Source organism: Sesamum indicum, linkage group LG3 (genome assembly GCF_026168435.1).
Source record: "Sesamum indicum cultivar Baizhima isolate 11 linkage group LG3, ASM2616843v1, whole genome shotgun sequence".
Classification (NCBI taxonomy): Eukaryota; Viridiplantae; Streptophyta; class Magnoliopsida; order Lamiales; family Pedaliaceae; genus Sesamum; species Sesamum indicum.
In genome coordinates, this window is record NC_142659.1 from 20,291,400 (window position 1) to 20,304,521 (window position 13,122).

General features: G+C 34.5%; 1 protein-coding gene across 1 annotated transcript; it reads left to right on the top strand.

The window, feature by feature from the left end:
* Positions 1 to 57: 57 nt before the first annotated feature.
* On the top strand, positions 58 to 6,167 carry LOC105158196 (uncharacterized). Its single transcript, XM_011074855.3, has 7 exons — positions 58 to 951; positions 2,791 to 2,829; positions 2,945 to 3,015; positions 4,697 to 4,761; positions 4,865 to 4,954; positions 5,053 to 5,145; positions 5,302 to 6,167. Exons 1-7 carry the CDS (start codon positions 320 to 322, stop codon positions 5,707 to 5,709), a joined length of 1,398 nt encoding a protein of 465 aa, XP_011073157.2. The 5' UTR covers positions 58 to 319; the 3' UTR covers positions 5,710 to 6,167.
* The last annotated feature ends 6,955 nt before the right edge of the window (positions 6,168 to 13,122 follow it).

The window sequence follows — 13,122 nt, forward strand, 5'->3', positions numbered from 1 at the left end:
CGGTGGACCGTCATCTAGAAACAGCTCCTATGGGCTGACCCGTATCTCGCTCGCCCTTATTTCTACCTCTCCGAAAATTTTTCTCCAGAAGGGAAAGCAAATTCCAATACGATTTTTTTCCTCTCCATTCAATTCCATACCCATTTTCACCTCTCCAATTCCCCAGTTTTTGGTTTTAACTCTTTTCTTTATTCGATTGCGAACAGATTTTTTGGAGGAAGAAGGAGAGAATTTTTCTTTTTCTATTTTTGCTCGATTTACTGATCTTTTCCTGCCAACTTTTCTGGGTTGGAAAGTTTCAGCCCTTGTTTGTTTTTTTATGATTTGCTTTGCATTTCAGAAACCAAATAATTTGATTGCAAATGAACGTCGTTTCCAAGCCAAGAGCGGTATAATCGCGAAGCCCAGATTTGAATTCAATAGAATTTCGTTCAGAGAGAGGTGTTTTTCGTCGAAACTGATACGCCCATTAGAAATCAGATCGTCGAGAAGGAGAAGAATGGTCAAGAAAGCGAACGATGCAGCCACCATAATGTTGACGTCAGGTGCCAGTGGGAGAATCAATGCTTTGTTGTCTTTGAGCGCTTTGAGGAGTTTATGGCGGCTGATCATCGCTTTTTTCTTGATTCTTTGGCTCCCGTTTCGCGGGAGGCGGCGATGCATGGGTGTGGGGGCGGCGCCGGAGTCGTCGGAGAAATGTGGGGGGAAGGATGAGAAGCCATCGTCAACGACGGGGAAGGTGGTGAGGGTACCGGCGGCGATGGTGCCGAGGAAGAGCGCCGCCGCGGCTGTGGACAAGGAGGTGGCGGCGCGGCGGGCGCTGGCGATTAAGAGGGTGCTCGAAGATAATAAAGATAGCAGGGATACAATCAGGGAGTTTTCACTGTTTGTTACGTCCAGAGGTGACACTATTTTTACTCAATCATGGACACCGGTGAAAGTTCAAGTCAGGTAAATTCTAATTTTTTTCATAATTTTGATAATTTTTTTAGGTTATTTGTTGCATTTTCTGTTTCTTAATTAATTTTCCAATAATTAGGCTTGGAAATGATCATGTTAATACTGCATTATGCCAGTCTTGGCACCTAGTTATGGAGGGAAAGAATGGTTTCTTTCCCCTTCTGATATTAGTATTTTACTACCTGATGCTTTATTTTAATGTATGTTTCAGGTTTCTCTTGCATATCTTTATGGTTTTTGTCATTTATTTCTGAGTAATTAAGGCCACATTTTAGGAAATATCGGCCAATGGGTAGGTCCCTTTTCAATTTTCACCTTCTTTGTTTCACTAAGTTAATTTCTGAGTAATTAAGGCCACATTTTAGGAAATATCGGCCAATGGATAGGTCCCTTTTCAATTTTCACCTTCTTTGTTTGAGAAGTTCACTAAGTTAACCTTATTGTTGCATTTTCTTTCGTGGGTCATTTATTTAGAGAAAATATGGCGAATTTTAGTTTCAATGAAATTGCTGTCTTATGATACATTCAATGAGTATTTGGTTGCAGTTATTTTTTTTTCCTAGTATAATTAATGCAAGTTGTTGATTTTTACTATGATACCATTGAATATGCATATGACCTAGTACTGAACTGGGGGAACAAGAGATATGTAATATACTTTTGTTATTCCTCTTGTTTCCAATGCTTGTTAGAGACTGAGTGACGTATTTCGATGAAGTGTAAGATCAATGGAGCCATTGTTTTGTCGACATAGAATAAGTTGATGTTACTAATGGTACTTGTATGAGTCCGATTATATCTAGATACACAAGGAATTTGAAGTCAAAATTTAACAAGAATATTTATCGAGCAATACTATAGGGCATACTGAAAATGACAATTCTTGTTCTTGGGCACCAGCTAAGTGGACCGCATCCCAACACTTGGAAAAATCCAAGCAGCTTTTGTGGGGCTGGTTCTTGCCTTCTACGTCTGACTCTCTTTCTTTTTTGTGGCAGGACATGGGGGCATAAGATTTTAGTTCTGTGGTTTTAGATTTCTGCAAATGCCTCTGTTATAATTGATATTGGCTTGGCAGGGATTTAAACTGGTCCTGGCACTGCATTCAATTTCAAAATCATTGTGAAAAAAGTTCTAGTCTCTAAAGACTTGTTAAATTTGGGCCAAATAGAAAATGAAAGGACGGACTAAATTTTGTTTCTTCTTACTCAAATAATCAACTGAAAAATTTTGGTAAACAATAAGCTTCTTATTACAAACATATCTTACTTTCCATGGCATGAACTAGCAACTTTATGAGAGCCCCTAGATGATAAGCTATACAGATTCTCCAGAACCTGTCATGAGGTTAATATTGCAGACATCTGAGACTATAAGATGGTCTAATCACAAATCTGCGCCAAAAACATACTTTTATCCTCCTAAATAAAATTGTCTGTTACCAAAAAAAGGTGAAGAAAATTGCTTCAGTCATGAGCTCAGTTTTACTGTTTTATTATTTGGTTTCTAGATGGCTCATAAAATTTATCTGGGCCTTTTCAATTTTAACCATGGAAAAGATTTTGATAAGGTTTGAGAGGAAAGTAGATGAATTGGGTCAAATAGATATTGCATTCATCAGCCTGTATATCTCTTAACTGCATTTCATTTTTAGAGCTTTGGACATCTTTGAATGAGACAAGTCCATGATACAGCATGCTCCGTGTTGCATTATCTTCTCTCTTATCAGTCAATAAGGCTTTTGATATGATATCATATCTGTCCAATTCGGATGCCCTAAGATTACTTTTTACAATCAAGTTGATCATTTTACTTATTTTTTGTATGTAGGGGAATGGTTGTTCTCCTGCATGGTCTGAATGAACACAGGTCTGTAGACTACTATGCTACTTGTATTTTAGGACCTGATACAGTTGTACTTTATTCTGATTTTCCAGCTGAATAGTTTTTGTCGGTTCTAAAAACATTCGTATATTTTTAACAGTGGAAGATATAATGTTTTTGCCAAGAAACTGAATGCAAATGGCTTCAAGGTTTATGGAATGGACTGGATTGGTGAGTTGGAACTATTTTACATTTGAAATTGTTTCAATAGCAGAAATAAGAATTACAGCAAGAAAGCAATGTGATAATGTTTCACTTTTGTGGTTTGAATTAAGAGATTGAATAACAAAGGATGTATATTTGATTATGATTTGTTCTTTCTTACAAAACCATCTCTTTTGCTGGGTCTTGATTCTGCAGAAGAGGAAAACTAGTGAAGGTAGATACAATTTCCAATTTAGATGGTATTTCTGTTGTCGTAAATATTTCATGATAATAAGGAACCAGCATGCTTGGAGTTATCATAACTGGATTCATTCTATAGGCTGTTGGCCCTATTTGAGTGCTAGCAATGGGAGTCTGTTTCCGAGGGCTGGTAACTTGATGTTTGTTGAGAATATCTCTAATACATAGCATATTAAGAAAAACTCTTTCCGATGTTGAAAAAGTTGCATGTGAGGCTGTGTTAAGCCTCGAGATCAAGTACTTGGACTGCTTTTAGTAATCTGGAATCCCTCCCCCTTTACCTGTTGGCTGTAAGGAATCAATGTGCAGTAGGCGCACTGAGAGCCTGGTAGATAGTGAATATTACAAGTCAAGATTAGCAGTCAAAAATTTATTTTTGTAAATCTGAAATTACAGAATGTGCTAGGTTCAAAAGAGTGCGAGGCGGTGCATGCACAAAACCTTAAATAGCCCACGAGTGTGGATAAAAAATGATTCTTGCTGCTTCCTAAACGACTAGGCAATACTATATTTTCTCAGAAAAGGAATCTATTTATTGCAAGGTGAAAATTGATTTTCAACAATTTGCCAATTCCTCCTTCCTTTTCAACAAGTAACTATCTGGCTTGTTCATCTGTTGGATGATCATCACAGACGGAGCCCTGTTTTCTTGCTATATTGTGGTCTAGATATCAGAAACTTCAACTATGCATATATATTTGGATGTTGCAGGGCATGAATATATTTCAATGTGGATGCCATTGGTGCCTAAAAGTAACATGTGAAGCCCTCCTTCATAAGTAAGCTTGTTATTTGAGTCTTTATATCTAACTTGCATTGTACAGGAGGAGTGAAATCTGGATCTTTAAACGAACGTTGAGGCTGAAAGGATAAAGCTTACGAATCTTAGTATAGACATTAGTTCTTCCAAATCTGGCATAAACGTTTACAGATCCTATAAACAGTTGCCCCCCTTTAATGAATTTATCGAGCCTGCAGTTTAACAGAAACCCTTTTATCATTGCTGTGTTGCAACTCACTGTTCCCTGTGAACATGTGCTGCATGTTCAGGAGAAAGCTGTATTTTATCTGAAATTAAGGATCCCCAAATAATGTGCCAGTAAATTTGTTAGCACCGGGGACCACAGTTATCAATAACTCTTTCCAGAGCCTTTGAATAGCAGACTTTGGTTACTTTTTGTGTTTTTCTATCCCTATATATTGTTTGTGACAGTTTACAACAATTCTTTTGCTTTCTAATGACAAATCAGCTAGCTTTTCTGTGGATTAACACGTTCTTTTGCTATTGAATCATTCATATGCTAGAGTTCCCAGTAGCGATTTTGGATGTTTGTTTCCTTGCTTTGTACAGATAGAAGCCATCTTGAATGTTTGTTTCCTTGATTGTTATTGTGATATATGAAAAGATCTGTTGCACTCATTGATTTGATATTTTATTTTAATGCAGGACACGGTGGCAGTGATGGACTGCATGCATACGTCCCTTCTCTCGATTATGCGGTTAATGATATGGTATGCTCTGCTATTCATGCACAGGAAATATACTGAGTAATTATGCAAACGAGTTTTGCGTTTAGCAATTTTGTTCATTTATCTCTGTTTCTATTGGGCACAGAAAATGTTTCTCAGCAAGGTTTTGGCTGAAAATGCGGGACTTCCGTGCTTCTGCTTTGGACATTCCACTGGTGGAGCTATAGTCTTGAAGGTAAGTGGATAAGATTACCAATTGTTTACATTTTCCTAACTCGGTGTCCTTTTCATGCCATGCTCATTTCATTAATTCTTCTTCGGATGCATGGACAGGCAGTTCTCGATCCCAAAGTGCGGCAAAATGTAGCTGGTGTTGTTTTGACTTCGCCTGCTGTTGGAGTTCAGCCGTCCCATCCAATTTTTGCTGTAAGTCTCTTAAGTTGGTTCCCATACTCGGGAAACTGAAAATTGCAAAAGCTTCCATAAGCCCACTTACAAATCAGAGACTTGCGGCAAAAGATTCATCTTTCATATAAGCATACATATACGCTGTAACTCAGCAAGCTTACAATCACTACACAGGTGCTTGCTCCGGTTTTTGCCTTCTTGTTGCCAAGATTCCAACTGAGTGCAGCAAACAAGAGGGGAGTTGCTGTCTCCAGAGACGCAGAGGCACTGGCGGCTAAGTACTCGGACCCGCTGGTGTTCACGGGGTCTATAAGGATACGAACGGGCTATGAGATTCTCCGCATCACAGCCTTTCTCAAGCAGAACTTAAGCAAGCTGACGGTCCCATTTCTAGTTCTTCACGGCACTGCAGATTCAGTAACGGACCCTGCAGCCTCTCAGAAGCTCTACGATGAGGCCTCATCGACTGACAAAACGATCAATCTCTACGAAGGGCTCTTACATGACTTACTCTTCGAACCCGAGAAGGAAGAAATCACCGAGAGCATCATTGCATGGCTGAACAGTAGAATGGAGGGCTGACTTAGGAGTTTGAATAGACAAGCCGCCACCAATCAAACTTCCCAATCAGACAATTGAGGATTGGGAAGACGATGAGATACTTCTCTTGATGACTTATCTATTTCAGACACATAAAATCAGGCGTCCAAGGAAGCCGCATTCCTCTGGTGCCCTCTTAATTGTATGTACAGTAGTAGTCTTCCTTGTCGCTTTCTCCAATAAATCTTAAGAGCAGCAGAAGCAGAGAGGTAAGAGCTGGGGTTGATATTTGCTGCCCAGTTCTTCTTGCAATGAGCTTGGAACTCCGATTCTAGTGAGGAAAAACGAACTCTTCTTTTAGATTAAAACTCAAGTGTTCAACTAATATAGTTCAGCATGTAGGCTGGTAAGTGTGTTACTCGTTATTAATAGTATGAATTAAGGTGGATTACATAAATATGTGTATAGTGATATGTGTTGATATTCTGTATTTACTTTTACATCCTGTTTATTTTTCATACTGGTAAGGGACCTGTGTGCTGATAAGGCTGCTTTCGCAATTAAAATTTGCAACGCCTCATGGACGTCCCAATCGACTTCAATCTAGGTCTGCAGTAAAGGGTCGTATACGACTTGACTATGTTTCAATTCAAGCAAAGAAACGATGAACATACAATAAATGTGAATGTACTTGTTATGTAATTGATTAATTTGTTTAGACTGCAAATGAATCATACACACATTTTCATCAACCGCACCAGTAGTCAGTATTCCAGGCATGACCTCTTCATAGTATTTCTCTTTTTCTTCCTCTTCATCAGCAAAAATTATTTTAGTAACACAATATATTTTTAAATTTATGAGTATAAATACAAAAGCGTGTCTAAAAATTTGGCTTTTTTTTTGTACAAGCTTATTTGAAACATGGGGACTATGCCTAAATTACTAGGGAAAAAATTATTTTGAATTTAATAATCTAATTGATTATATCGCTTATATTCTATTTTGATGTATTTTTATCTTGTTTTTGAAAAAATATTGAGTTTTATTACGTCATTACGGTCATATGAAAAAATCAGTTATTTTATATACTGAATCAACTTTTAAAAAGTAATTTGAATTATCTTATATTTGACCATAAAAATATAATATAAGCGAGCAAAAAGTTTACAAAAATAAAAGATATAAGTGAAAATTTGATTTTCTCTATGGTTAATAGTCCACTAAATATTTAATATATTTTCATTATTTTATTCTGATAAATTTTAAATTATAAGGGTCTAGTTATAAGATGGAAAAACTTTTAAGGGGACAATCATAATATGGCAAATTTTAGAGGATGTGCTTGTAATTTCAACAAAGTTCAAAGAAGATTTGTGTAATTTATAATGAAGGGTAAATGAGTCATCTTATCGAGAACATTAAATCTTTTAACAGCGGATTACTGTCAGTGGAGGTATATATAGTTGTAATTTTTCAAATAGGACGAGTTCAGATGTAATTAAATTAAATATTAGGGGAGAGTTGTAATTATCCTTTTGTCTAATTAATTGATACATTTTTAAGAAAAATAAAGTATTATTTATAAATATCCAAAAAAGTATTATTTATTTAAAAATACAACATATTTTACAAATATACGTATTAGATAAAATTTAGATATTTTTTAAATAAATAAAATATTTTATAAAAAAACTCAAAAGAAATTCGCAGCGCGTTTGAGTCTACTCCAACTCAATTAGGCCCATAAATTGAAAATCCATCTAAAAAACCTGAACTCGATAATTTAAACCCAGTCCCATCTCATCCCCAAGCCCATTTGTCATCCCTAATCCACTATTAACCTACATTGAGATTTAAATTTAGGGATGTCAATCTGACTCGATTTTTTGAGACCTCAATTTGGACTCGCTCAGGATGAGACGGATTTGATAGTTATATTATCGGGTCTGAGTCTTAAAAATATTTAGACCTGGCTGAGTTTAAAGCATGTTGCGAGTTTTGTATTGTACCCGCACCAGATCAGCTCTAATCTATTTTTTATTATCTATTTATTTATATGTAATACATTATTAATAGAAGATTATGATATTTTAGATAAATTTTTAAATAATTTTTCATATATCAAACTTTAAATATAAAATACCAAAAATAAAATAATTGAATGTATTATATTACATAATTTGTTTTAGATAAAAAAGATTATGTTAAATTACCTATTTTTACAATGATATTTAGTATTACCTAGTTGAATGTATTTTTTATATTATATAGTTCATTTTAGATAAAAAAAATTATGTTAAATTACTAAAGTTAAATTAATATTATTTAATTAAAAAATAAAAATTTAAATAAGGTAAAAAGGATAGGTTTGATGGCGGGCCAATAGGGAGGGGGCCAAATTTTTAAGGGGACGGGTCGGGATGAGGTGGGGTACGGGGCCAGGGTTTACAAAGCGGGGCGAGTCTCAAGTGTGGGCAAACCCGCCCCATTCCATCACTATTTAAACTCAATATATTTGGAAAAAAAAAAAAAAAAAACACACACACACACACACTAAGGCCTCAAGCTCCCTTGGCATTTATAGCAAGAGATACTTCAACTTTTCAAACAAATCCACACACACATACACACAAAAAAATAAAAAATAAAAAATAATTTAATAAAACAATAATCATATTATAACATCAATTTTAATAAATTGAAAAATGGATCGATTCGGTGATTACTAAATTGGAATAGTGGAATATTAAAATGCAATACATTTTGAAGGGTAAAGATATGTGATTGGAATTGTGACAAATTGGTGTCCTAATTAAGGACCACTTGGGCATAAATATAGTGATAGTCGCTGTGTTATTGTTGAAGAGTGGGTTTGGTCATTGCAAGATGACGACCGAAAATGACAACCAATTACCACTCCCAAAATTATAATTCATTTCCACTTCCATCACTAATGATCCATGCTTTGTTTTTAACGTAATTTTATACGTCCAATCACAACATCAATCATTATGCATTTAATTATTCATTATATTTATAATTATTATTTAAAATATAAAAAAATTCTCAACAAAGAAAATTACTTAACATATATATATGTATTATATTTCACTCACAAACAAAATCCTATATATATATACACTTATATATATAAAAAGGACATAATTTGACAATTAATAGTAATATTTGTCTCATAAAAGACTATTTTACGTTACCTCAAAACACAAATTCAAACACACCATCTATCTCAAACACACACTTATTTATTTTTATTCTTCTCTCTCTATCTCCAAAACACTCGAAAAATAATCCAAACACTATGAAAATTTTTGGATTATTTCAAAACTCCATAGAAGAAATATTTAATATCTATACATGAGGAAAACCCCATAAGTCAACTGCAGGACTTCATTGTTGAGTCTGATAATCCATCACAACATGTTCTAAAATAGAGTCAACATATCCTTCTAAAATATATTTAGATAGGAAAATTAATAGTAGTTTTTATCAATTAGAATTGTACTTTCTCTTTTAGTTCCATCAAAATTCTTCACTGTGAGTCTATAAATACATGGATTGAATTCATTATTCAATACCTTCGATCATTGGATGAATATTTTGTCTAAGTATTTTAATTTTAGCATAGTTAGTTTTAGTTAAATTGTCCTACATGACATGTGTCTATTTCAGGCTCCTTAATTGGGGAATTGATGATGTTGTCATGTGTCCAATATTAAGCGCAAATAAGGAGCTTAAATAAATTATAAGTCTCAAGACCTCATCTTCCTAGCAAGACACTTTTTAGAACATAATGTAAAGTACATACAAAATACGAGCGAACGATATTTTGTGTAATGAAACATCAATCACATCACACAATACATTAATATATAAACTTTTATTTTGTATATATTGACCCTCCAATTATTCTTACTTCATGCAATGGGACATCTCATAGACGTGGGTGCATATTTACTTTAATATTAGTTTTTTGTTTATTTATTTCTTTTAAAATACACAATTCGCTTTGAAAGTGTTAATGTAATATCAAGACTTCAATATTTGAACGTATAGCATAATGTAATGAACTATATTCATCATAAGGAACATGACGTATAATAATAAATTAGAGTGACAAGAAAAAATAAATAAATAAAAAGTAGGATAGTCTATAGGCCCGAACCAGACCGGTTGATTTGATTGAGAATCGGCCGTGTCCAGGCCGATTCATATGGTTAAAACTAGTGAAGTCAAAATAGATTAAAAATCAATCTGTTTGGTAATTGGTCAAACTGGTATGAATAAATGTTCCACTAAAAGACAATGTATAGTGAAATATAGAGGCAAGTATTTTATGGATAATTATTTAAACAAATTATCGATATATTTATAGCTTGATTGTGTTTTTTCAATGTGGAATAATGAGTCACTTCTGACAGCCAACAGAGTGTGCATAAGCTTAGGTTATGATTCTCTAACGTGGGACAATAAGCTACTTCTAATAAGATTTTTCTTCTCTTCTTTTTCATCTACTCATTTCTCCAAAAATTTTTAAGCCTTTTCATTTGAAAAATATTATATAGAGGGAGTAATTACTGGCTATGTTTGATTCAAAAGAAGAAGCAAACAACACACTCAAGTTTCAAGACTTTGGGGAATTTTAAATTTTTGTTGGTTGTAATTTCAATTTAATTTGCTCCTTCAAGAGGTTTATTGGTGTTTATTATAAAATTTTTATAGTTTGTATTCATTTATAGAGTTAAATGTTGACACTCCCCCAACATTTGAGGTGTTTTGCACTTTGCCCCCCAATCGTATTTCTTTTTACACTCAATCGCTCAACTTTTGATTTTTGTAGCACTGTACCTTTTATTTTTATTTTATTTTTACTTTTTGAAGAATAAAAAGAGAATATCCCAACTATGTGTATGCACGCGCCCAAAGGCGATTTAGTACTAGGCAAAATTATAATTTCATACCATATTTAAAAAAAAAAAAAATCAAAAGAGGTGTGGGCACATTGCAAACCCCAATTTCACACCCTATTTTCTGGAAATATGGTCGCCGTTTTGTGGAAGGGGGTGAAAAGTGGTGGTTGGTGACTGGAGAAGGGCGCTAGGTGGTGGGCAACCATTGTAGGGGGCGAAGGTAGTTGATGGGTAAATCCCTAGTTTTGTTTGAAAAAGACTATTTTATCTCTTAAAAGTCTCAAAATTATATTTTTATTTGGAAAATTCGTGTATTTTTTATCGGGTCGGGTCATGATCTGGATCAGGTTGCCGGCAATTCGAGACACGTGGAAGACGTCTATTGGACAAACAGGACCCTTAGTCGAAAGGTTTTAGTTGGGGACGACATGAACAAGTCCAAAGATGTTTCTCTTTTTTCGTGACTCTTACATCAGTTTGCGAAAAATAATGACCTTGAAGTACCAGTTCACTGGACCAAGGAGGCCGCATAAATTTTCAACCCGAATCAGTGGTGAACAACAATCTTGGGAGCGAAGAGGTTGGCGACAGCGATAGATGGTGAAGGAAACGACGGTCTTAAGGAACAAAATTGGTGGGGGCAATTGTGAAGGGTTGAAGGAGGTAGGCAAACGTTGTCTTGGGGGGCGAAGGTGGTTGTGCAACAATTGTAGAGGGCAACGGCGGTCTTCAGGAACAAAGGTGTCGGGGGTAGCTGGGGGGTGGGGGTGGGGGTGGGTAGAGGCTATCTTGTGGGGCAAAGGAAGTGGACGAAGGTAGTTGTGCAGCGGTTGATGGTGGTTGCAATGGCGGATGAAGGTGGTGTAGCGGTGCAGGTGATCGATAATGGTGGATGAAGAAGATAACATTGATGTTTGGAATTTTTTTCTTCAAATTAAGGCTTCAAAATTACAATTTTACCCCACTTTAAGTCCACTTAAAGCATGTGTCTTCATGCTCCCGAAACATTCCCATTTTATTCCCCAAAAAGTGGAAAAAAGGACAAAGTGTTATAAAAATCAAAGATTGAGCAGTTAAGTGTAAAAAAAAAAATGATTGGGGACAAAGTGCAAAATACCTCAAACATTGCGGGATATTTGCCTTTAACTCTCATTTATAATCGTACCATCTTTATAAGTTATTATAAATTGTATTTATTTAATCAATTGATACTTAATATCTTAATATACTACATATATACATATATATAAATATACATAACATATTACAAGTCAATCAGTCTTTTTAATTTAATCGGACTGGCAACCCAATAATTTACCCAATTCAAACACCGACCCGATTTTAAAAAAACTAGCTTGGTTAGTGATTTGGGACCATGCCAATATAATTTGACTTATTGAAAAAGTTTGCATTTATGTGAATAACACTATATTATTCTACTCTATAGTTCCTCATTTTTTTTTATAATTAAAAAAAAAAACCTGAACATATGTCATTATAATGAACACTATTGTGATCTAACTAACCCTATAAATTGACATAAACATGGTCCCCCATCTAAGGATAGTATTAAATTATCACTTTTGTTCTTTTCTAACACTAAATCAAATAAACATATTAGATATGGTCGTCCCAACTTTCTGCTTTTTATCCTGATTGGTCGAAATGCCACCTTTCGACCAAATAAATATTAATTTTCTTGCCCAATGGCATCATTTTAATTTAACCCGTACACACAACACATCGAGGAAGCTGATTGGTCCGTTTTTTTATTTTTTTTAATTTTTGAATGATAACGATAATAATATAATTTAATCTCCCCCTAACATTTATGTCAATTTCGTACAACTGTCATTTGATTTAATTGAATATTTTTGCACTGAGTATTACATTTTTATGCAATAGATTTCCGGCCAGGCAATCAAATTGCAGGGACTTAGTAAATGATGCGAAGGATTAAACTATAATTAGCATCATAGTGCGTTATCACTGACGTAGATTTTGTTGGATTTGCATCTTTAAACGGCTGTTAATTGGACCATAAACGATATTATTACAATATAGTTTTAATAATTTTAGTTGGAGATTTTCTCCTCTTTTTTCTTCTTTACGGTTTTCAAGTTGTTTCTAATGTTTTAGTATTAGTATTGGATCCTCGAAAAGATTTGTGTGTGACTTTTTACGTCCAGCATAGTTGCACCTAAATCAGTACCAAATCAAACGTCACGAGTTCTTAATTGGAAATAGTTGAGACAATGACCTGTGCTGGTTTCCTATGTTGGAAGCTGAAATTTCAATGATATTGAGTTTGGATTGCTAAATTTATAAAGATTTTAAATTCGTATTAACAAATTGATCGTATTTATGTGAATAACTCAATATTTACAAGGGAATTCATTTCGACACTTATTTTGAGCTATATTTAGTTGTATATTGTTGAATTTTAAATGCACTTCATTTAGAATAATTCAGAATCCATTCTCTAAATGCTTCGTTGAAATCTAATTTTATCCGTCCAAATGGG

Bases quoted from the DNA above. Each gene is read 5' to 3' on its own strand.
- LOC105158196 (XM_011074855.3), top strand. From the start codon at position 320: ATGATTTGCTTTGCATTTCAGAAACCAAATAATTTGATTGCAAATGAA. The intron at 4,955-5,052 runs GTAAGTGGATAA...ATGCATGGACAG, and splicing joins GTGGAGCTATAGTCTTGAAG to GCAGTTCTCGATCCCAAAGT. The intron at 5,146-5,301 runs GTAAGTCTCTTA...ATCACTACACAG, and splicing joins CGTCCCATCCAATTTTTGCT to GTGCTTGCTCCGGTTTTTGC.